At 38.4% G+C, this 26,154-nt stretch overlaps 2 protein-coding genes across 2 annotated transcripts; both read left to right on the top strand.

The window, feature by feature from the left end:
• The first annotated feature begins 1,344 nt into the window (after positions 1–1,344).
• LOC122640148 (peroxisomal 2,4-dienoyl-CoA reductase [(3E)-enoyl-CoA-producing]-like) lies at positions 1,345–7,617 on the top strand. The gene is made up of 5 exons (XM_043833301.1): positions 1,345–1,595; positions 2,960–3,119; positions 4,682–4,851; positions 4,928–5,150; positions 7,236–7,617. Exons 1-5 carry the CDS (start codon positions 1,410–1,412, stop codon positions 7,388–7,390), a joined length of 894 nt encoding a protein of 297 aa, XP_043689236.1. The 5' UTR covers positions 1,345–1,409; the 3' UTR covers positions 7,391–7,617.
• A 1,286-nt stretch (positions 7,618–8,903) lies between these two features.
• Positions 8,904–24,217, top strand: LOC122640147 (peroxisomal 2,4-dienoyl-CoA reductase [(3E)-enoyl-CoA-producing]-like). The gene is made up of 5 exons (XM_043833300.1): positions 8,904–9,119; positions 13,500–13,659; positions 16,346–16,515; positions 16,603–16,825; positions 23,870–24,217. The coding sequence occupies exons 1-5, from the start codon at positions 8,934–8,936 to the stop codon at positions 24,022–24,024; spliced, it is 894 nt and encodes a 297-aa protein (XP_043689235.1). The 5' UTR covers positions 8,904–8,933; the 3' UTR covers positions 24,025–24,217.
• The last annotated feature ends 1,937 nt before the right edge of the window (positions 24,218–26,154 follow it).

The raw sequence follows: 26,154 nt of genomic DNA on the forward strand, positions 1-26,154 counted from the left end.
TGAAGTTTCAAAATCACTGGCGTTGAATCGAGAGAACTCCTTCATTAGAGGTCTATTTCCTTTGTTTTCCGTTTTATGCTGCGATATGGGTAATATTTTTACCAAGTTGTTGGGGTTTCCTTGCTGTAATAAGGTTTGAATCCCCATTTCCTTCATCTCTCTCTTTCCTTTGATTTTCCATTCTTCCATTTCTCTTTACCTCATTCCAAGTGTTTTTTTCGTCTTAGTTTGTCTCTTCTGTCCGTGGATTATGCAACCCCATTTGGGTGTTGTTTTTGCTCAAATCCCAAACCCCTTATTCGTCTCTTTCTCTCTCTTGCATGTTGTTTTGTTCAGAAAATCTTGGTTGGAAGCCAAGATTTTGGTGCTTAGTGGGTTGCCTATCTACTCTTAAGGAGGGTTTAAGACCTGCAACTAATCCTGGCAATAATCACAGGTTCAGATCTGATTTTCCTACGGACCTAATAAACCAGGTGGTCTTTCAGCCCTAGATTCAACAGCCTGAATTGTCCTAGGGTGTATGACTACTACACTAATTCTCAAATCGAAAGATAAAAGGCATAAGAGAGATCGATGAAAAACCTAGCTCCTCTTACAAACTCCTGCAAGCGAGCGAAGAGGTCGCGGATGAAAAAACCTAGCTCCTCTTTGCCGGATTCGGAACAGTGTTGAGAGAGAACGATGGCATTTGATTGGCGGAGGACACCGGATTTGAGGAGCAAGTCGAGGTTGTGGAGGATGGAAGAGAGGGAGGCAGAGGCCATATCAAGGTCGCTCTGCGGAGGAGCTTGCCGCCAGTTTATGAGGAAGGGTGATCGCAGAGGTCGGAGAGGGAGTTTTTGGGCAGATTTGGAGGGGAGAGGGATGGAGCCGGAATCGGAGCCGGCGAGGGAGGGGGGAGGGAGACGGGTGCCATGGTAGCCAGAGACGGAGAAGAAAAGGAGAGGGAGACGGTGAAGGATGGGTTTTTTTTTTAATGTATTTAGCATAAAGGGTAATTTTGTCATTTTACTTCCATCCAGTTAACTCTCAGTTATCAGTTATCTCTGTTAGTTTTTGGGCCCAAAGTGATATATTAGCCCTTAGTGGGCTGACGTTAAAATATTGGTCCTTTTGAGGGGTTGGCGCTGAAAATTTCCCTTAATCTAAACGTTTAAGACATGTAGGGTCGGGTTTATTTTTTCCCTTTTTTTAAATCGTTTTCGAAATATTACCCGTTCGATGATGTCAGTTGCAGACTTTTGTTATTCGTTGAGTCGGAACTGAGGTTACTTTCGTAAATGCATAAACGGTCAATAAATATATGCTCAACAAGTCAATGATTTGCAGAGTTAATAAACCGTTACAGAGCACCAGCAGAGAGATAGCGACAGAGCAATAGACAGAGAGAGAGACAGAGAGAGAGACAGATGGAGTCCCCATTCAAGGTTGATATTCTGAAAGGAAAGGTTGCCCTTTTGACAGGCGGAGGCTCTGGTATTGGGTTCGAGATAGCCACTCAGTTCGGTAAGCATGGCGCCTCAGTTACGATCATGGGCCGACGCAAGCACGTTTTGGACTCTGCTGTTGCCGCTCTCCAATCCCACGGAATTCGGGTACCTCCCATTGTTTCTTTTAAGATGTTGTTCTTATCTGTTGTCTCATTTGCTGAAGTATCTCTCTCTTCCTACTATTAGATCGATCAATTTTCACCTCGGTTGGCCTTTATGTTGGGTATTTTGTCAAATCCGATTAAAATTGCATTTGGGTCTGATGGTGGTCTCGACTTGTCTTGTTCAAAATTTATCTGCCGTGAAAAGGGTTTTTCTATATTGGGCTTTTCCCAGAGTTCGAGTTTGTTTTCATCCTTGATAGGCTTAGAAGTTCGTTGTTCGATTCATAGAGTTCTGTTGTAATTTTCCTTCCTCTGAAGTATTTATTCTTCTCAGAATCAGATACTAGGAAGTAGTAACTTACCCATTCCTGTATGCATCTTGCAGTAGATATGTCTCCTATACAATCACATGGAGTAATAATTACAAAAGTTTCTTTTTTAGGTTTGAAAATTTCCACTTCCCCTTCACTGGCAACCAAACATAGCCTACTGGATTAGAACTTTCATTGAATTTTTTAATCATATTCTTATTGATTCATGTCCTGTGTACATTATATAGTTTCTCTCGGTTTTTTTTTTTCTCTCTCTTCTGCCCTCCCCCCCCCCCCCCTCCCTCTTTCTTTTGAGAATTTTACTTTCTTTACTATTGGTCAGGTTTAGAATAGAAAATAGGTTTATTATGGTATTAACCATGGTAGTATGAGATTTTGTGGACTTTATTTAAGTCAAAACATGGAAGAGAAGAAATGTGAAAGATGGCAGCTTTATAGACTTTATTTTTAGAAACTCTTTGACTTAAATTCTGTTTTGTTCAAAGTACTAAAACAACCCAGTTTCCAAAATACACTTTCCTTGAAAATTTGTTGGCTTCAATGTGATGTTAGAATGGAGCTTTTTGCACAAATCATGGTGTATAGTGCAGAATTTGGGACAGGCTGACATAGGAGAATTTTAAGAGTGGTGATGAAGAATGTATTTGTCACTGGTAAGAACCATTCAATATTGATTGTAGCCATAGTCAGTTCGCTATCATATTTATGAGCTTTCTTCTTTCATTTGTTGAGAATAGAGATTAGGGTGGGTAACAAGTAGGCTTTCACTAGAGTTGAATGGCAAAACATGATCCATGTAGCCGACACCATTTAGTTGGGATAAGGCTTAAATGAGTTGAGTTGAGTAACAAAGCTAGATGTGTTGTATTTGTCTTCTACTTATTATGAATCATGTATGCTGATTGTTACTAGTGAAGTGTGAGTTTAATTTACTTTGCCAATTAATGGGAAGCTTGAGATTTAATCTGGCTCTGGGATCTGGTTTTGAGCAATGGAATTTACAATTACATTCTGATTCTTGTTAATGTTTTAGGCTGTTGGGTTTGAAGGAGATGTTCGCAAGAGGGAAGATGCAATCAGAGTTTTAGAGTCAACTGTTAGTCATTTTGGCAGGCTGGATATTCTTGTGAACAATGCAGCTGGCAATTTTCTTGTGAACGCAGAGGATTTATCCCCTAATGGATTTCGCACAGGTTCTGTTTTCATCTCATCACATGCTTGGATATGTGTTGGGCATCCAATTATTGGCTGAGCTTCATTTTATTGTTAATTATTTGCTACTTGTGTGACAAGTGAAGTTTCAATGCTTTGAAGTTAGGCACATGTAATTGATTGCAGAGATTCAGTTTGATATTCCATTTTTTGCTGCTAACTGTGACTAAACATAAAAAATAATATGAGATGGATAATTTACAATAGTGCATTAAATAGGAGGTTTCTTTTATTCCTCACCGACCCAATATCTGCCACATGGCAGATCAAACAGGGCCCAGTTTTTATAGATGGGTAGACCCACGGCCCCCTCCCTACATGTCAAGTTTCAGTCCAAATAAGAGGGTGCTTGGGCATACACTGACAGCTGAAAAATACAAGGATGCATGCCAATACACGGGAGTGTATTTGATAGAATCATCGTATCATCCTTCCAAGTGGCTCAAATTGTGAAAGTTGGTATAAGCTCTTCTCAATGAGCTGCATAAATGAAATTATACCCTTCTTTTAATTACGTTCATCACTTAATTTTAGCAATATAAATTTCCTTGTACCAGTTGTGGTAGGGTAAAATTGGCTTGCCTAGACTTGTACGTTGGACTTGACACATTCTGATGTAATTTTGTAATTTACCCAATTTATTTTTATTTTGTGGGGGTGACATGGACATCTCTGTATTTAACATCAAAAGGGGGGAATGCATGTATGTACTTAGGTGAGGGGGTGACGTAATTTTGAAGTTTTATGTGCTGTCTTATGTAAGCAATGGCTTTTTCGTAATTAGAGAAGATCCATGGGGCTGTTGTTATAGTTTTACTCATGTAAGAGGTAGGCATTTTGGAGAGGGTTCTTGTCCCCCCTGCCCCTGTGTGGAAAGATGTTGGGTTTCATCTTTGGGGCTTCTCTTGTACTAGGAAAAAAATGAGCAAGTCAGGCAGCCTTTGGCTACAAGTTCCATTCTCTTCCTTCTTCTCCTCTTTTAGTATGAAGTATGTTATTTTATTTTTTATTATTTTTAAAAATCTTGTGTTCATCTCACTTTTGCACTTGTGTGTTCAACTCCACAGAGGGCCTGTCATGAGTTGGCCTCTTGATAATTTGACATCTTAAGTCAATAGTTGGCCTCTTGATAATTTGACATTTTAAGTCAATAATTGGAACTAAAGTCATAAAATGGAGAAGTTTTAATAGACATTTCTTTTCAGTTTTCTGTCAATTATGGATTCTTTTATTCATTGTTAAGGTGCTTCTTGGTAGGGAATAGGGATTATGTTGTTGTTGTATTTGTTGTCTTAAGTATTTATTATTTTTTCTTTCAAACCGGTTGTCTTAAGTAGTTGATATTCTTCTTTTTCTCTCCTTTTTCTTTGGATTCGAAAAGGTTGGTGCAAGTGAATATGGAGACATAAATCAATAAAATGTTTGAGTTATTGTGTTTTAGGTCATGAAAAGGGATACTAAATTAGAATGCTTTTCAGCTGATATTATATGGCCTAGGAGGTTGCCTCTAACGCTTTTCTCTTGTTCTTATTTATGTTTGCAGTTATTGATATTGATTCTGTAGGCACATTTACAATGTGCCATGAAGCACTGAAGTATCTCAAGAAAGGAGGACCAGGAAGGGGTCCAGCTAGTGGTGGAACAATTTTGAACATAAGTGCAACTTTGCATTATACAGCATCTTGGTATCAAATCCATGTGTCCGCTGCCAAGGTTTGGAACTCACTCTGGTAGTTGTTTCATGTTGGATTTCTTTACATCTTTCCATACTGAGTTTTCCTTTCTGTAGGCAGCTGTTGATAGCATTACAAGGTCCCTGGCATTGGAGTGGGGAACTGATTATGGTATCAGAGTCAATGGTATTGCACCAGGACCGATTGAAGACACTGTTGGAGCTCGTAAACTTGCACCTGATGAGATAACGATCAAAGCAAGGGACTACAAGCCACTCTATAAAATGGGGGAGAAATGGGATATTGCGATGGCTGCCCTCTACCTAGCATCAGATGCAGGTTGGTACCCTCCTTGTACAGTCACAAGATTTCCTTTTATTTGAATTATATGGATTATAGATGAGTTATTATGTGTTAAATGTTTCTTAAAGAATAAATTTCTTCTTCATCCTCCTCCTCCTCCCTCTCTCTGTGTGTTTCGGTGTGTGTGTGTGTGTTGTTGTTGATGTATGAAAGTGTACAATTGTAAATAAAAGAACTTGGTGGGAATTATTATCATGGATTGGTCACTGTTTATTCCCTCTCATATTTCTTTTGGGGGAAAAAAAAAAGAGAGGTAGACCATTGGCTGGACCCTGTGCAGCTTATTTTAATTTTTGCAAGGATAAGAACTCAACCACATCAATGATTCCAACTTCGATCAAGGTCATGGTTTTAAATATCAGTTTTCATGTATGTTTCAATCCCCAGAGAAATGGAATATTGTTGTGGAAACTCATTATAGGATTTAGTTTTCCGTTGAATAATCGCAGGCACTCTCAATTTAAATTTTGGCAGTTCTTCAGACAATCCAGTGTACTGGAACAGATTGGTTCATGTTGCCTGGAGTTACTACTATATTACCATCATTTCAAACTCCATTTTTGTACTTGCATGACTACGAATGTGCATCCCTTTTCTGATTTTCTTGTTATAATTGTTGAAATCTGGCACTCTGATAATTGTCTTCTTTTGTGGAATATTACTGTAGAGTTGTACCACATGTCCATCTAACCTCATATATTTCCAAGAATCCTATATCTTACAAATTTGACTTGTAGTTTCTTTGCCTCATTTTTGTGAAATGTGTATATTATTCTGTTTTTCACTGAATCTTCATTCTTTTGTTTAGGGTGCATTTAAATAATCTTTAGACTGATTAGCAACTGTATCATAATTTTGGACCCATGGTTGATCTCATATTGATTAACATCCGTTAACCAGTTCATGTCTAATGTCATTAATCAAGAAACGATGCACTTTGGATTTGGTACATACAAGAGCAGCTTCTAATTGGGACCCAATTCAGAGAGGCTGGGAGGAAGAATAGATAGATGGGAATGGAGCTGCCTGTTGTGTTGGGGGCGTATAACAATATTGTAAGGTGCCCTTGTCATCTCCTAATCTGTTACATCTCAATCATGATGATGCTGGCCTCGGTGGTTAAGAATGTGTAAAAGATGCATAGTGAATTTATATGGGACTACAGGAGGATCCAGCAAGAAGAGAAGATATCACCTAGTGAATTCGGAAGCAGTGTGCTGTCCTAAGAGATTTGGAGGGTCCCAGAGATGAATGATGCATTGCTAGGAAAATGGCAATGGAGGTTTGAGAAATACATGTGGAAAACCTTACTTGCCAATAAGTATGGAGTTAGATTGGGCAAAGTCCCATGGGTTGGGGTATGGAAGAGTAATGAAAGTACAAGGCAAGTAATTGGAAAAGATAAAATTGGTAGTGGGGAGGGGAGAAAGGGTTAGGATGTGGGAGGAAATGGGTGGTGTATTTTGAAATAGAATGTCACTTTTAATCAGGAGGCATTAATCAACTGCAGTTGGATGTTTTTTATGCCAATGCAGACTCTAGAATAGAGGAGTGCACATAGCAGGGAAATGTATGTAGTGTGAGCAGGATATTGAGGTTAAACTACATTTCTTGGTATATTGTGAGATGGCAAGAGTTGTGTGAACTCCCCCTCTCCCAAAGTCTCCTGGGTAAGGTCAGATCCTATTGCAAATAATCTCTTTCGCTGTCACATGGAGTCCATTGAAAGGAGCAGCAGAGTTTGTGATAGTAAAAAATAGTCTTTGTCCTCCTTTGTGGAGTTGTTATGTTATCGGTAGAGAATATGGGCAAAGTCTAGAACTAGCTTAAGGAGGTCCCAGACTATGATTTTGGAAAGATTTCAAGCCTGAAGTGTGTTCCAAAATGTGCACAATTTTTGCTTTTTTATTGAGCTGCTAGGAGGCCTTCATTTTACATTTGTACTTGCTTATTACTTAAATGAAATTTTATTACCTGTTTCTTTTTCTGCCGAAAAAATGTTAATTGTCTCTACAGATTCACTAAGAAAGCTCATCTTTGTTATCTATCTAATGTGTGAAGGTAAATACATTAATGGTACAACACTAGTTGTTGATGGAGGAGATTGGTTGAACCAGCCCCGACAAATGCCAAAAGAGGCAGTGAAGGAGCTCTCTCGAGTTGTGGAAAAGAGATCCAGAGAAGCACCCGTTGGGGTTGCAAAGAGCAAGATATAAAATTTCATACATTGATATTGTTATTTGGTCCCATATCAATCTTCAATGTTTTTATTGAACTGATATCCTGGTCTTTATTTGTGTATGCCTTACTGGTTATATCTATCTTAAATGGAGAGAGAGGGATCATATGGATTGGTCATCTATCAAATCCTGTAACTAGAAAGCCTCATAGAGATCATTTCATCCAATGGAGTTATAATTCCACCGTTTAAGTTTATTTGCCAAAAGCCTCTCCAAAAAAGGAGGCCTGAAGATCTCTCTTGGGTGGTGGGTGGGAATTTAGCTCGTCTCCAGTGAGCCCAGCATGCCCAGGGTGCTGCCAGCTGTTGGGTTGTGCTGCACACATCCCTAGGCATGCACCGAGATGTGTGCAACACAGCTTAATTGCTGGATGTCCCCCGGTAGCACCTTGGGCGGTGGGCTCCCTGGAGACGATCTTGATCCGGTGGGTGGTGCATAAATGGTCCCAGTAACAAAATCAAACATGAGTTTCAGAACCCAACTCAAAGCAAAGAAAAAGGTACTTCCAACCGGTGCTGATTTACTTTTAATAGTTTGTTTTCGTGGTAATTAGAATAGTAACCATTCCAAGTAATTCTTCACTCTTAAGAATTATTGAAAATATTTCAAATATATTTAGGGGAATGGACACTAATCAGTATTGTAGATAAACTTAGTCCATATTATCAATGATAAACATCATACACGGCATCACAAATCCTAAAAATACAAGAATTGCCTTTTAAGGAAAGAATTAAATATATTTTCAAGGGAAAAAGAACGCTAATTGGTCACATGGCTACTCTGCCCAGACACATGAGCATGAAAGTACCATATACCCCCATGAAATAAAAAATCACATCTATGTTGAGGCCTTTATCCCTAATGAAATACAAAATCACATCTATCTTGGGAAAATTATCTGCTCCATTTCGTGCATGGTCTAGTTCCCCAAATCCCTCTAATAGGGGGTGGATGCCACCAGGGTAGTGTGTTCAGGCTGGGGAAGGGTGGTCATTTTTGCTCCCCTATTAGAGGGACTTGGGGAAATGGACCGGGCAGGGAAATGGAGCAGATAAAGATCCTTTTGATGTACCTACATTGGTGTAGACGCCTCATGACCAGACAGCGATTTCTCTCATTTGCTAAATTATTTTTTGATGAAATGAAGGGGATTAAAGTGGAACAAGGGAATCATTATCTTTTCCTGTAAGTGCACGGTGCAGTAATACATCGTGCGGTGCAGCAAAGGCCATGTGGCACAGTAGGTCCCACATGGTGCACATGGCCTCTGCAGTCGCCGCACAATGCAGTACTGCATAGGATAAAAATTTGTGGAACAAGATGGTAATAAAGCTGTGGATATTTTTGTCAAATGATAAATTTCCACAAAAATGAGATATAATAGTGTTATTATGACTTATGACATGGCAATACTCAATCGTTAAACTCTTCAGCTAGAAACCTCCTCCGAAGAGGTGTCCTGTCGGGTAACGAGTAACGACTGCAGAGCGAAAGCAGAGGGAGAGAGAGAGCTTCAATGGAGTCCCCATTCAAGACCGATATTCTGAAAGGGAAGGTTGCCCTTTTGACAGGCGGAGGCTCAGGTATTGGGTTTGAGATGGCCACTCAGTTTGGTAAGCATGGTGCCTCAGTTGCTATCATGGGCCGACGCAAACACATTTTGGACTCTGCGGTTGCCACTCTCCAATCCCAGGGAATTCAGGTATTTCCCATTTTTTCCTTACCGCTTACCTGAAAATTCCTTCTTCTAAGATTTTATATTTTATATTTATTTGGATCTCATTTACTGAAAATTTTCTATGGGAGAAGGTGTACTTTTCCATCATTTGGTATCTGCTTCTCTTTTTCTTTCTATTGGCCTTTATGTAGGGTATTTTGTCAAATTCGATAAATCTGGGCCTGATGGTGGTTTCGATTTGTCTCGTTCAAAATTTATCTGCCGTGAAACTGATTTTTCTTGATTAGGCTTTGCCCAGATATGGTGTTTGTTTTCACTCTGGATAAGCTTATAAGTTCGTTGCTTGATTCTTGGAGTTATGTTCTAATTTTCTTTCCTCCAAAGTGTGCATTTTTCTCGAAATTAGGCACTTGGTAACTTACCAATTCTGACGTGCATCTTAGTAGGTATGTAGCTTATATTTCTGCTTCATATTTTCTTACTGGATTAAAAGTAAGGTTTTTCAGAGAGCTGAAACTCTTGTAGTTTGAGGGTCCTGAACTGGCAAAAGTATAGCTTCAAGACGCTCAGAGATTCTACTTGGAAAATATAAGAGGCAAAGTATAGAAATTTTTGAAGGAATGAACCCGGTAAGTATATGCATGGCAATACATATTCTATTCTAACGCCATTAGAATTATATAGTTGCTGTTAGACCTTATATGATCCTGAGCATCTCCTTCTAGCTAATCACCTACTGTAAGCTGTTGTTGAACCACAGCTCTTTCTAAGAAAGCTCGAGACTAGTCCATAGAAGCCCTTGGGAAGTCCATAACAGTGTATATGTCCCTCCTCCAAGGAGGTTAAGATGTGGTGTCTACACTTTGTGGTTCAAGTCCTTGATCCTTTAGCCAAAGTTAGATAGGTTACAAAAGTATTGTATCCTATTGTTAGTTGCCTAAAATACTCACATGACAGAGACATGATTGATGAAAGTTGAGGCAGACATGTACTTTCACATATTTGAATTAAGAAATAAAAATATTAAGAATCTTAACCATTTCATTGATTGTCTTTATACACTTTCTTGAGTAAACAATTCCTTGCCCATTCATTCTCCTCGACTCGAGTCAAAGAGATCTCCACTATGAGTTGCCAAATTTTCTGGGTAGTGAGGTATGCTGCAATTCTCTCTCTCTCTCCATTGTTCTCATTCATTATTGTAGTAACCCCTTGAATTCGTTTGTTAATTGACTCAAACCACACTGGATTTACAGAGTTATCTGGCGTGGATGATTTTTCTTCTTCGTCTTCCCTCTCTCTCTCCTTTTTTCGGTCTCTCTTTAATGGCATTTTGTTGTTTTTTTAAAATAAATTTAGACCATCGAAAAATGCCCAGTTACTATCTCTGACCACCAAGGTACAATCCAACCACTCCTTGTCTCTCTCTAACTCATTCTGATCAAGACTAACCCGTCTGTGACCTTGGCTAGGATTTCCATTATCCTCCTACTTCCACCATTGTTTTCATTTCCCCTGTTTTTGTTTACTTCCTCTTCTCTGCTTTTGCAATTTTCGCATCTTATAACCAATTAAATCATTCAATTTAATGTTTGTTTCTTCCTCGCAATTGAGAGCTATCAATGACATATAGACTCCGGTTCCCCCTTACCACTCATGTTCTCTCCCCACCTTCTCTCTTCCTCTCTACCTCCTCTTTTCACATACAACAAGCATTCAAAGCAGATATTGGCTGTGTTGCTTGAGTAGTTCTTTGACATGAAATACCTTGATTGTGTGAAATCATTTGAGGCCTATGCTAGTGTGGAGAAGCAGATTGATGAGCTTGTAGGTTTCTACAAGTGATTCAAAGACATAGGGGTTGGAAAGTCCTCGGAGTATCCAAAGGTGTTAATGATTACAAACAAGCTTTTGGAGACACTGGAGGAATTTATTAGAGGCAAAGCAAGGAGTCCAAGGGATGATAGTGCATCCACTGAAGATCGTCATTACACTCCGCCATGTGCTCAAGAGTTGGCTTCACACCGAATATGAAAGAAACAAAATCACTCCCTCCACCAGATTATCATTACTCTCTACCACCACTTGAGCATGAGCTGAAATCACAAGCCGAGTGTAGGTCAAATAAGATCTTAGGATTGTCCGAAAGAGGTTAAAATGATAAATTTTTGGAAAGTTTAAGAATAAACAATTTTAAGCAGAGTGCAGAACCAATGGTAAAAGGTGAAAGACTCAGTCTAGAACAATGTTCGGTGGTAGACTTGGAGCAACCAAGAATGCAGAGTATCACATGTGCATCTGCAGTAAGCAGTTTACCGTTCGCTCAAGTTTGTACAAGACCTGATATTGCCTTTGGAGTGGGAGTGTTAGGAAGATTGCAGAAGAATCCTGGAATGCCATATTGGACAGCGGCGAAGAAAGTAATGAGATATCTTAAGGGCACCAAAGATCACATGCTCACATACAGGCCTGTTGAAGATTTGGAGCTGATCAGCTACTCACTCACATTCAGATTACGCTGGATGTGGAGATACGAGGAGATCTACCGCAAGCTATATTAAATTGTTTGTTGGAGGAGAAATATCTTGGAGAAGCATGAAGCAACCGAAGACTGCCTCTTCCACTATGGAAGCAAAATTGGTGGCATGCTATGAGGCTGTCTCTTAGGCGTCTTGGTTAAGATAGATCGCCACAGATCTCAAGATTATTCCTTCTATTGAGAAACTGATTTAAATTTTCCATGACAATACTACAGCAGTTCGGTTTCCAACAACACATGCTCAGTAAGTCATTGCCAACACATTGAGATAAATTATTTTGTTGTTAAAAAGGATGTTTGGGATTGTCGAGTTTCAATCGAATGTCTTGGCACTGAAGAAATGATCGCTGACCCTTCAATAAAGGGCTTGTACCTAAAGTGTTTGTAGAACATGTGGGTCATATGGGATAAGTGCTTAAAGTTAATGTTTAAGATATTGCAATATATACAGATTGTGATTCCAAATTAAATATTTTTGTCAATTTTGAATTTTTTGTTGAAGTTATGAAATGATAGATGCCTATAAGGTAGAGGGGCAATAAAATTGGACCTAGAATTAACCATGGGGTTAATTCAGAATTGACCATGAGGTTGATTCTATAAAGTTTAAAATCACACAAATGTTCGTTTTGAGAAGGACAAATCGTCGTGATACATGGAAGGAAGTGTTCTTCGTATGGACATGCACCACCATGAGTTGAAATTTTCATTTTGAATGTACTACAATACTTGTTAAGTTTGTATGGCCATACATCAAGTTTAGAACTTACAAAGTTAACTTGACATGTGGCAATGCCAATGGGAGAATGCAAGCTGATGTGGCCTATATTGCCACATCAGCTTAAGGTGGTTATCATGTAACCACCAATGGGAATTGTAACTCCTTTAACTCCTTGATGGTGGGGGTTGTTGACTACAACGGATCCCTGGATCCACATTCTGTGAATAGAAGAGTGCCAGAAGTACTTGTTCCAGTTCGTCACCATAGCATTGTCACTGTTGCTGGAGAAGACAAAGAAGAACGTTGGACAGAAATTTGTGGGTTGTGGTCTTATGCAGGGCATAATAGGCCAAATGGAGGTAAGTCTATTTTCCCAATTTAAATTCCGCCTTAGTATAACCGGGACATAAAGCCATCAAAACTTTCCTTGAAAATTTGTTGGCTTCAATGTGATGTAAGAATGGAGCAATTTGCATAAATCATGGGGAGTAAGGGTGATTCATGGCATTTAATGCAGAGTTTGGGAGGTGACATAGGAAAATTTTAGGAGTGGTGATGAAGAATGTATTTGTCACTGGTACCTTCAATGTTGATGGTAATCAAAAGGCAGCTCATTATCATATTTACAAGATTTCATCTTTTATTTGCTAAAAATAGAGAGTAGGGTGGGTAGCAAGTAGGCTTTCACAAGAGTTGAATGGAAAAATAGGATCAATGTAAAAAAGGGCATACCCAGTGCACGAGGCTCCCTCCACTGCAGGGTTTAGGGAGGGTCATAATGTATGCAGCCTTACGCCCTTACCCCCGGTTTGCAAAGAGGCTGTTTCCCGACTCGAACCCGTGACCACTATGTCTCAAAGGAGCAACCTGACTGTTGCGCCGAGGTCTGCCCTCAAAAATAGGATCAATGTACCCGACCCCATTTAATTGGGATAAGGTTTAGTTGAGTTGAGTTGAGTTCCAGAAATAGATGCATTACATTTGCCTTGTACTTAGTAGGAATTATGTATGCTATTGTTCTGATTGCTACTAGTGAACTGTAAGTTTCCAATTAATGGGAAGCTAAAGATTTTAATCTGGTTCAGGAACCTCGTTTTGAGAAATGGACTTTACAATTATATTCTGTTTCTTGTTCATGTTTCAGGCTATTGGGCTTGAAGGAGATGTTCGGAAGCAGGAAGATGCAAATAGAGTTGTAGAGTCAACTGTTAAGCATTTTGGTAGGCTTGATATTCTTGTGAACAATGCAGCTGGCAATTTTCTTGTGAGCGCAGAGGATTTATCCCCTAATGGGTTTCGCACAGGTTCTGTTTTCATCACATGCTTGGATATGTCTTGGGCATTCAATTATTGAGTGAGGTCATTTTATTGTTTAATTATTCACTATTTGTTTGTTAAGTGAAGATTCAATTCTTTGAACTTGGCCACATATAGTTGATTGTAGAGATTCAGTTTGACATTTGTTTTTTTTTTTGGCTGCTAGCTGTGATTAAACATAAAAACTTAATATAAGATGGATAATTTACAATAGTGCCTCAAATAAAGGTTTCGTTTAGGACAAAGGTTTCCTTAGTGGTCCATTGAGAAAAGCTCATCTCCAATGCCCAAATATCTGCCACATGACAGATCAAACAGGGTCCAACATTAGACAGGGAGAGTGAATGCAGATTCAAGGCTCAGGGCACACCCAACGCATGAGGAGAACCACCAGACAAGAAAACCCCCTTGCGGTTCTGGTTTTGGGCTGATTTTCTGGTTCAAAACTGTAACAATGGTTTAGTTCTGGTTCTCCAACTGTGGGTTAGTTTAAGGCCTGTGTATCTTCTTATTTTTTATTAATTAGTTTCCTTGTAAAGGCTGGAATCCTTGCTATAAATTCCAGTCCTTTTTCTATTCTGTTTTGGCAAGTCCTAGTCAGTATAGGACACCTCCTATAGCTTGTGATTAGGGGAGGAGTTTTCCTGGTTTGTTTTGGTTTTCTGTTTCATGGTCAATTTAGGAGTTCTAGCCAGTCTTCATTTGTATTTTCAATTTTTGTTATGGTTAGGATTGGCTCCAACCTTTCCTTTTTAGTGTCTGCTTCAGTTTAGGCATTCTCTATATAAGTATGTAAGGGGCTCCAGCCTTGAGCACGTTTTTGAGTAATGAAAGTTGGCTTCAGCGTTTGTTTATTCTGTGGTAATTCAGAATACTTGCTGTGGTGATGCAGTAAACCTCTCTTGTGGTGATTCAATGGACAGAGTGGTGGTGATTTCAGTCCAGGCCATAGGTGGTGATTCCTTTGGTCATATTCTTCTCCTCTCTTCTATCTTCTTCAGATTACAGGTCAGTTTATTAGACCCTGCATATGCTTTCTTCTTTTGATTCTTAGTTGTTGTTGGATTAATTCTAGTTTGCATTAGTTTCTGATTAGTTGCTGTGCATCACTTATTCTTCATATTTTGTTATCCCTTCCAAGATCTGCAATTCCTTGCTAATGATTGTCATTCTACTTGAAATTCCTTGTTCCAGTGGGAATTCTCTAGATTTTACAATTCAACCATTGGAATTGGCTGAAATTTTCCGGAGTTATTCCCCTATGCTGATAAGACCCTTGACTAGTTTTTGAGCCTTTTCTGAGTTGTACTTGAGAAGTTTTTAGGTTTCTCCATGTTCTGGTTCTGAAATTCAGCTTTTGGAATTCCTATTTACCATTGGATTCTTTAGATCTCAGATTCCAACTGTTGGATACTTGGATTACCCGAAGCTTTTGATATCTGATTCTGTCACTAAAATAAAGCCTTCAACCAGAATTTCAGTTACATCTATGTTTCTGATTCTGTTTTATTGGGTTTATCCTGAGTTCTGGAAAACTTTCCTTAGTCTGTGATTCTGGTTTTGGTTGGTTTCTGGAACTCTTACCTGAGGTCCAGAACCTCATTGGTAGACCCCCAAGGTCGCTTACCTACATGTCAAGTTTCAGCCCAAATAAAATATCACCTAGTGGCAAAACAAAGCTTTGAAAATCTAGGTACTATGGGGAGGGTGCATGGGCATACACAGATGGCTGAAAATAGAAGGATGCATGCCAATACAAAGGAGAGTTTTTGATTGAATTTAGTTCTGAAATTTGTCAATTGGCTAATCCAAACGTAGAACCTATCTATCTAATGGTCAGAATCCCCTCATCATCCTGCCACGTGGCTCAAATAGTGGACGGTAGATAAGCTTAACTCAACAAGGCCTTTTGGATGAAATTATCCTCTTTTTTAATTGCATTTATCACTTAATTTTAGCAATATAATTTCCTTGTATTGTGGTAAGTACAATTGACACGACTCGATGCATGCGAACATAATTTTTTTACTTGAACCAAATTCATTTGTACTTTGTGGGTGACATGGACAAATCTGTAATTTTTTGACATCAAAAGGGGGTATACATGTACTTAGGTGAGGAGGTGATGTAGATTTGAAGTTTTATGGGGTGTCTTACGTACGCATTGGATTTCCTCTCTCCCCCCCCCCCCCCCCCTTTTCTTTTGGGAAAGGGTGTCATCCCTGGGACTTCTCTTGTACGAAAAGAGAATGAGCATTTGGGAACTTGTGTGTTCTACTTCACAGAGGGCCTGTCTTGAGTTGGCCTCTATCAGGTTCGACTCATGGCTGGAAACCAGGATTGAATTCCATCGTCCTCCCATGATTGGTCACCACAGCATTCGAGGGGCAATACCTATATTAATCATTTTAAGTCATTCCACGAGAAGTACAAGCAAATGAAACTTTTAACTAGTTTAATTTGATGGTTTGACAACTTAAGTCAATTAGTTGGTGTTGAAGTCTTAAAATAGATTGGATTTGAGGTTTGATTGAGACATAACGCAATGAAATATTGAGTTATTGTGTTTTAGGTTATGAAAAGGCATAAATTTGTCATGTTTTTCATCTGATATTATACGACTTTAGGAGTTTGCCTCTAATGCGTTTCTCTTGTTCTAATTTATGTTTGCAGTTCTTGATATTGATTCTGTAGGCACATTTACAATGTGCCATGAAGCACTGAAGTATCTCAAGAAAGGAGGACCGGGAAAGGGTCCAGCTAGCGGTGGAACAATTGTGAACATAAGTGCAACTTTGCATTATACAGCATCTTGGTATCAAATCCATGTGTCCGCTGCCAAGGTTTGGGACACACTCTGGTAGTTGTAAGTTTGGCTTTTCATGATGGATTTTTTTACATCTTTTCATATTGGGTTCTCCTTTCTATAGGCAGCTGTTGATAGCCTTACAAGGTCCCTGGCACTGGAGTGGGGAACTGATTATGATATAAGAGTCAACGGTATTGCACCAGGACCGATTGGAGACACTGTTGGAACTCGTAAACTTATACCTGATGAGATAAAGAGCAAAACTAGGGAATACATGCCACTTTATAAAATGGGGGAGAAACGGGATATTGCAATGGCTGCCCTCTACCTAGCATCAGATGCAGGTTGGTAGCCTTCTTGTGCAGTTACAGTGTTTTCTTTTATTCTAGGAACATTATATAATTATAGATAAGTAATTATCTATAAATGTTTCTTAAGTAATTAATTGCTCTCTCTCTGTATGTATGTGTTTGTGTGTGTTTTGTTTATTGTTACTAAAATATGAAAGTGTACAACAGCAACAACTCAGTCTTGTACAATTGATTATCATAGATTGCTCACTGTTAATTCCTCTCATATGTCTTTTGGAAGAAAAAAAAAAGGAGGGGTAGATGGTTGACTCTGTTTGTCGACTGCAGTGATCAACTTGGTGATTTGTTCACAAAGGCGTTGTTTCAGCCGGCTTTTCTTAGTGTATGTTCCAAGTTGGGTATGGGAGATCTATATGCTCCAGCTTGAGGGGGAGTGTTAGATTGTGTTGCGTGGGCTGCTGGTCCATGGACTTCCATGGACTAGTGTACCGTGGGATATCTTAGCTTAGTTAGCCAAGTCTTTGTCTATTAGCTTAGTTATAATCTTTTATCTCTTTCATTGTTTCCTCTTGTAATTAGGACTTGGGCTTAGCTAGTTATTTGTGTTCATTGCAATTAAACATCTTTCCTTAATATGATTCCTACTAAGGCTATGTAATCTGAATATTATATATTGTGATTGGGCGGTTGAAGGAGATACACTTCTATTGCCTCTAGTTCTTCTCTCTGTCTCTCTTGGTTTTCATTCTCTTCTTCTCTCTTCATCTTCTCCTTCTTGGTTTGCTGGTTTACTAAGCTCTGGTATCATTACAGTTCCAAGGTAGAAGATGATATTTTTTTTTTTTTTTTCCCTTTCCCTTTTGATTAAACCTTTTTAAAGCTCAAGTTCCAAGACTGCCCGTCTTTTGTTTCTTATTGAAGCTTCTATCCTTTAATTTATTTCCTTCCAATTCTATCCTCAATCTATAATTCAAAACCTTATTTGTATTATTTACTGTTTGCCACTAAACCTTTGATTTGAGTGTTTTCTTGCTCGTATGGGCCCATAATGATTCCGAATAGGGTTTCCAAACCCCGGGATCACCATTAGACATCTTGCGAAAATGAAATATTTCTTGAAATTTTGGCGAAACCTTGAACAATGGAACCAGGTTGCCGGAGATAGAGATCGCCAGAAAATGCGTTTGAACCTCTTCCTCAAACTATGAAACACCAAACCACAAAGCAGAGCCCTATCATGAATCTGGTGGAGATAAAACCCTCTTTGAACCAAGTTGTGGGATAACAGAGAGAGCACCAAACTCAACTAGAACTTGTAAGGTGATAGAGATGTCAATGAATCTAAAGAAGTGTGGCCAACTGTTAGACAATAGTTGCATGTCGGGAGAAGCTGGGTAAAATCAAAGTTGCAGGGGGAGAGAGAAGAAATCATAGAAGAAGAAGGGGGGAGAAGAAGAAGATGGTCACACAACCATTGCTAAGCCATTGTACCTCACAGGTAGCAATAAACAAAACTCTAAATTCTATTCATCAAATCTGCCACTTGTGTGGTTACAAAAAGGTATTTAAAGAAAATTAAAACTCCTAATTGTAATCTAAAACTGAAAATTAAATTCTTAAATCAACTCTACTATTAATTAGCCTATTAAAACTGAAGTATGGAAAGAACTCTACCACTAAGTAACCCATTTAAAATAAAATATTACAAGATAAAATCCTAACTTATTAAAAACCTAATAAATAAATAAATTAAATATTCTACGGAACCCAAAAACCCAATTGGACCCTGTACATCATCACATGGATACCCAAATGGGTTTGGGTTGGTCCAAGGCAGTGCACCTGCATCACTAGGTTAACCGAGGTGGTTGAGGGGGGTGAACAACTAAGGCGACACCAGCAAGGAGCCTATGCAACCAAGACGTCTATCCAAAAAAAGTTGAATGGATGTAATGTAGCTCTAAATAGGAGAAGGATCCTATTAGAGGCCAGGTGTACAATGGTTCTGAAATTGATCAGCCAATTGGGGCAAAGCAGGCTGATTTAACTCAAAATTAGGTTTAGTTAAGAGGAATGAGTGAATGTGATATATGATAATGTTGGGCAGGCCTAAAGGAAGCTAATGATATAGGTTTTAAATAGGTTTAAACAAAAAAATAAAATTCTGAAATTCCACGGTTAGGGTTTCGGGTTTTGGGCTTTAGAATCTAGGCTGAAATTAGGGTTTAGAGTGGTATTTTGGGGCTGGACTTGGGATCGAGTTTCCCAAACAGTGAGGGGAAGGCTCGACTGAAGTTTGAAGGGGAATGGATGGCTGGAAGTATAGTTTCTGAAGTTAGGGTTTCTTACTGGGTTTTATGTGAGTGAGGGGATTAGGTTTTTTTATGGACAGTTGAGGCTGCAGGTTAGGTCGAGTGGAGGCAGGGCAGTAAGGGATCTGTGGTTAAATTTTGGATGAAAACTAATGAAGGATGAAGGCTGGACTGGTTTAAGAATAATTAGGGTTTATGATAATCGATTGGGAGAGTGTAGGTCTAGGTTAGAAGGTGAGAAACATCAAGGTAGTTGCAGGAAAATTAAATGACTTACTTGTTTTGCAGGGGATCTGAAAATAGCAAGTAGAATCAGCTTGTAGAAGAAAAAGGACCTCCCGATCTATAAGATGCAGGGAGTCGCCGGAATCCACCAGCCCTCACCCTTGATATGACTCACAAGGGGTCTTGATATGACTCACAAGACATGTCTCTGAAGAGAGAAGCAGCAGCAGCAAAGGCCAACAGCAAAAGCTCGATTTTTTTAAAACATAATTGGTGGGGAGCCTCTCCCACGGTTTGTATTAAATAAGAGGCCAAAGGCCTTATTCCTAAATCTATTACAAATCAAATCTCTGACTTAAAATCGTGGAGTGGTGGACCTACTTAAAAATAACTTAAAACTTAAAAAGAAAAGACTCATCTACCCCTAATGACTTAAGACAACTTAAAACAACTTAAATAAAAGAAGATTCCCTACTAGCCAATAGGATATAAGAACCTCTTAGCCAATAGGAGCACTTCACTTAAATTAGGCCAATTGAACCAATTGGATGCAACCAATTTAAACCGGTTCAATTAAAAATACAAAATAAAAACTAAGTATAGAATTGAAATAAATTAAACTAAGGCTTCTACTAAAACCCTAGGCTTAGGATGGCTTCTTCAATTCGAGGAGGCTAGGGTCTGCATCAAGATGCCTTGAAAACTATGATTAGATGCCTTTCCTTGAATCACTTTTGCAAAATTATCAGTTAAGTAGGAGAACTGAACAATCATTTTGGGTATGCTGAACTGGTGATGTTCTGTGCTGAAAGATATCATTCTGAACTGCCATCATTTTGATAAAAAAAGAAAAAAAAAAAAAGGGATTCATCCAACTCCCATAGCACAGAATATATGTCTAAGCAATTAAGAAGAAATCACGATTTAAAAACTTCATGGTCCCATGGACTGAGCAGTGCACATTAAATTCATCTAATTGTATCTTTTAGTTTCCGGAATTACCTCATTATAGGACCCAGTTTTCCATGGAAAGGTCATGCACTCTCAGTTGATATTTTGGCAGTGATTCAAACAATCCAGTGTACTGGAACAGATTGGTTCATGTTACCTGGAGTCACTGTTTTTATATAATTATAGTCTCAAAGACTCACTTTATCTTCTTTATCATAAGTTCACCTCCCTCAATGAACGACGAAGACCTATATTCACTTTATTAAATTTTTATTAAATTAACGACGAGATCTATTATCATTTCTCGCATGTCCTTGGAAATTTATAGTGGGTGCAAATTCTCCCAAGATAATTGATAAGGTGAATACTCAGCCCATTCAATGTTAGGCATAAAGAGTATAGGGACCTCAAAATACAATTTCTTTTAAATTCATTAAAATTTCATGTACTGATTCTTCAATACCTACTATGGTAGAATATTCATGTGGTATCTTCTCAGATTTTGCACGTGTGATACATGTTCCTTCTATTTCTCCAAGTAAAGCCCTTCACATTGCGACGCCTATTGTATCGGCTTGACCTTTCATAAGCAGAAACTCCATTTTGGCTACAAATGCGTAGCCCGTTTCTGATTTATCTTGTGATAATTATTGAGACCTGGCATTTTGATACTTGTTTTCTTTTGTGGAATATTACAGTAGATCTGTACCATATGTCCATCTAACTTCATATGAATATTAAATTGTTTTTCTACAGAGTCTTCATTCTTTTGTGATGCAGATTCATCACCGAAATAGGCTTATTTTATTAGGAATAAGTCTAGGGTTGGATTCTATACATGTTGGGCCTTTGATCCCATGGGTTTTCTATGTAATAGGTCACTTTTATGGACCTAAAGTATGGGTAATAGGGTTGCATACGGGATTAGTTGTTTTAGTTCTATACTTAGTTTTATTTGGTGTTTTTGTTCAATTTAAATGATTTTAGTAGTTTTCTTTTTAGTGTTTATTGGGGCTGGATTAGAACTCTGTTTTGAGTCTATTTCAATTCCCTAGTCAGTTTAAGTTACCTAATAGGTTAAGGATTGAGTTAGGCATTTCCTTTTTAGTGTAGGAATCTATTTTTAAGTCTCTTATATAAGGTTGTAAGGGGGGCAACTTCCATTGAAGATTTGTCTTGTGTTTGATCAAGGCTGGTGGGATCAGTGTTTGATCTGATTGACAACTTGCGGTGGGAAGCCCAGGTGGTTCATTGAAGGAATTGGTGTTTGACCCGATTGATACCTTGCGGTGAGAAATCCAGGTGGTTTGTTTGGTCTCTTTTGAAGCTCTCCATTATTGTTCTACTTGAAGTTGACTCTAATCACTCTATGTTTGAGGTTGGCAGTAATTCTTCTGCTAACAAAATCTATGATTTATTACCCCAGCCCTAATCTAATATATTTGGGTTCCTATTGTTCTCTTGGTTTCCCCATATGTTTTATTTCCCATTGTTCTCCTGGTTTTACCCTAAAACTGAGTCAACTTTTGACAAAGAATTAGTAAACCTAATACCTAACCTCCAACCCTAAAAACCCCAACTCTACATTAGCTATTTTCCCCCTGTTTTAACCCTAAACAGATTCACCTTTTGGTAAAAGATCCTGGTTTGGCTCCTAGTTTGACTATTCAAATCTAGGACTACATTATTTTGTTCAGGGTGTATTTAAATAATCTTCAGACTGATTGACAACTGAATCATAATTTTGGGAAGGTTATTCCAGTTGGCTGATGTGGGGAAAGTTGCATCGATGGTTTATCTCATATTGGCTAACATCATTATCCAATTCATTTCTAATGTCATTAATCAAGAAAGTATGCACTTTGAATTTGGTACTTACAAGAGCAGCTTCTAATTGGGACCCCAATTCTAGAGAAGCTGAGGGGAAGATTGGCTAGCTGGGAAAGGAGCTCCCTGTCGTTTTGGGAGTGTATACCATTATTGCAATGTGCCCTTGTCAATCTACTAATCTATTACAAATTACTCATGAAAATGCTGGCCTCGGTGGTGTCAAAAAGATGCAAAGGGAATGTTTATGGAGGATGCAGCAAGAAGAGGAGATATCACTAGCTCCGTTTGGTTGCAAGAGGAATTAAAGGGAAGGGAAGTGAAATTTTCATACTGAAAAAAGGAACTTTTTTAATCATTACCCCATGTGACACCATGTGACAATATATCTAACTCCAAATCATTCCATATTTGGTTATTAAATTTCACTTTACTTTGCATCCATTTCCCTTTGGTTTAAAATGTAAAATAAATATTACATGTAAAATGTATCTTTACTAAATATGGTAAGAAATTTAAGTAGTTTATACAATCACATGGGGTAATGATTACAAAAGTTTCTTTTCTAAGTTTGAAAAATTTCCCTTCCCTTCCCTTTAATTCCCCGTGCAACCAAACGGAGCATAGTGGATTGGGAAGTATGCAATTCCAAGAGATTTGGAAGGGTGGGTCTAAGGAGAGTTCTAGAGATGAATGATGCATTACTATGCTAATGGCAATGGAGGCTTGAGAAAGAACAAAAGAAGATATGTGGAAACCCTATCTTGGTATGGAATTAGAAAGTGCAGATATCCCATGGGCTGGGGCATGGAAGGTAATTATTGAAAGTACAAGGCAAGTAATTGGAAAATTTAAAATGTGTGATGGGGAGGGGATAAAGGATTAGGATGCGGGAAGAAATGGTTGGTATGCCATATGCTTGGAAAGGATGTCACTGTTTTTAATCGGAGAAGGCCATGATCAACTGCAGTTCGATGCGTCTTTGATGCCAATGCAGATCTTAGAAAGAAATAAAGCAAATGATCAGGTTGAAGATTCACAAAAATGGGGACATGTAGTAGGGAATTCTCCGTTGAATTCTTCTACATAAAGCTGACAGACTTTGGGGTTGCAATACCATTGGACCTACATGCAGCATAAGAGAAGCCAGTTCCTCCTTGGTCAGAGGCTTTTGCTTGGGTGAGCTAGCTTTGGATAAATTACTCACAATCGACAACCTGTAGAAGAGAGAGGAGTGCACATAGCAGGGAAATGTGTGATATACAGGTGTTGAGACTCAACTACATTTCTTTGTACATTGTGAGATGATAAGAGTTGTGTGGGCTCTCCCCCTCCCTCATTTTTTTTTTCCTCCACTCAAGCCTTCTGGTTAAGGTCAGATGCTATTGCAAATGATCCCTTTGCTGCACATGGAGTCTATTGAAAGGCTTGTGATATTAAGAAAGTCTTCTTTGTCCTTTGTGGAGATGATTTGAGGGCAGAATGTGGGCAATGGCTAGAACTGAGTATAAGGAAGTCCCTGACTGATTTTGAAGTAGGATTTTAAGCCTTGAGTCATCACTGAGACACTGATGATGTGTTCCGTAATGTGCACAATTTTTGCGGTTCTGTTGCCCTGCTACGAGGCCTTCATTTTATATTTGTACATAATTTACTTCTGCAATGAATATATAACTTGTTTCCTTTTCTCTACCAAAAATAACTATTTATCACTACAGATTCACAAGACAGCTCATGTTTGTTAACTATATAATGTGTGAAGGTAAATACATCAATGGAACAACGATTGTTGTTGATGGAGGACTTTGGCTGAGCCGGCCCCGACACTTACCAAAAGAAGCTGTGAAGGAGCTTTCTCGAGTTGTGGAAAAGAGATCCAGAGAAGCACCCATCGGGGTTCCAAAGAGCAAGCTATAAAATACCGTATACATTAATTGTTACTGTTATTTTGTTATTGGTCCCATATCCATCTTAACTGCAGTTGTTAGACTGATCTCTTCCTCTTTATTTGTCTCTTACTCGTTATATCCGTCTTAGATGTAGATAGGGATCATGTAGTAGTCATCTATCAAAATCCCATAAATAAATTGAAATCATATGCTTCAACTTATATTGAATTGTCTGCCATGTGATAGATAAATAATGTTCAAGGGTGCAATGTAGAGATACCTTTCTATGGTTCATTGTGTGTCATCCAAGCGTTGCCCGAAGAAATTACGTGCTAATTCATTGATTCTCTGCACCATGTATGGAAGCTAAAAGGAGTTTATGATGTATTCAAGGAGAGACTATACAACCAATTGAATCAAGACATTGAGATAGTAGTCTGACTCTTTTTTGTAGTTCAAAGGCAGTCCCAAGTAGACAAACTTAGCTAAAACTTCTTGTATCAAAACTCATTTTAATAGGGTGTACCTGAGCCACTTACCTGAATATTTCTGTTCATTAGGTCTCAAAATCTGCAACTTGGCTAGCCTTCATGTTTGGTATTTTGTCAAATTTCATTTTGAGGTCTAAAAGTCAGACAGTAATAACTTAACCAAATTTTTTATGCAAGTTGAAGTAGATAAATGATGTGTATTGCTGCTTCATAATTTCTTACTGGATTGAAAGCTTCAATGAATTTGATAGGACATTAATTAAGTACCTAAGGTATTTGTACCTGGAGGAGAACTTGTTAGCAAAAGAATGGTTAACTGCATACAAGGTTGGTTACTATTTGATATTGAGAAGTGTAGTAACTCAAAAATCAAATCATGCCCTCATCAAGTAGAAGAGGAACTAGTCCTTTGAAATATCTACGTGTTTCAGTTTACATATTTAAAATTAGGGTAGTTATCAATGTAACAATGGGAGGTGATATTTTCGATAATCAGAAGACAAATCTGAATCGTCTATTTTTTTCCCCTAATCCGTTTGGAGATGGGAGAGGGCACACTAATGTCTAGAGTACTAATATTCATGCATGGACATACACGGGATGTGTACCAACTTCCAATACAGAAGGGAGTATTTGATTGAATTAGAATCTGAAATTTGACCTGTAATCTAGACCACGTCCCTCTATCCAACAGTCAAAATGGATATATCATCTATCCATGTGGCAGAATAGATAGATACCTTGCGACATTTGAAAAATAATAAATTTTTGTGACAATAATAATTTACCTTAAAAGGAAATTAAATTACCCAATAAAAAATAATCGCGCTAATTTGTTAGGAAATTTTGGCGCATCTTACTTATATATGATTACTTAATCTAAGTAAACGGAGCAATATCTAACAAGACACTGTCTTGCATGGTGCATGACACTGGGAATATCATTACTAATGTTTCACAATCTTAGACCGTTAAATTATATGGATACTATATTACTGTTTGAACTTATATGGCTCAGAGCATCTGCTTCTTACCAACCGGATGTCACAAGCTGGTTGAAAGACTGATCCTCAAGGAGAAAGCCTGAGACTGGTCCATGGAGGCCCTTGGCAAGTCCTTAATACTTTAAGTTCCTTCCGAGCACAAAATGTGGTGCCTATGGTTTTGGTTCAACTCCGACTCAACTCAACTCATCTTATTTTTTTTTCCCCACTCTTGGTCTCTCTCTAATCTCTATATTTGAAGGATTAGGAATTGCAAGTAGAACTTTTAATTATTGTGGGACTTTCTTTGTTCTTTCAAAACAATTTTGATGTTTCATCATAACCACAATAACTAATATATTTGATACATTTGTATCTATTCACGGGTTAAGCTGGCAGAACAACTTGCTTGTGTCCTCTATTTTTCCCCTTTAGACCACATTCTGCAACCAATCTGAAGCAATGGAATGAGCTTGATCTATAGAAGGTGTTTCCGTTTTCTAGTGCCAGCTCTCATGAAACCATCTTTTGGGAACCTTAAATATAAGCTTTCTATTTGGTCATTACCATTAATTGGTAAATACCAAATTTGAGTTTCGTTGGTAGTTTGTTAGACCCTTATATATCACCATCCATGGTGGATTAGACCCTCGTATATCACCATTCACAATTTGGTGATAAGTA

The sequence above is a fragment of the Telopea speciosissima genome, chromosome 9 (assembly GCF_018873765.1).
Source record: "Telopea speciosissima isolate NSW1024214 ecotype Mountain lineage chromosome 9, Tspe_v1, whole genome shotgun sequence".
NCBI classification, from domain to species: domain Eukaryota; kingdom Viridiplantae; phylum Streptophyta; class Magnoliopsida; order Proteales; family Proteaceae; genus Telopea; species Telopea speciosissima.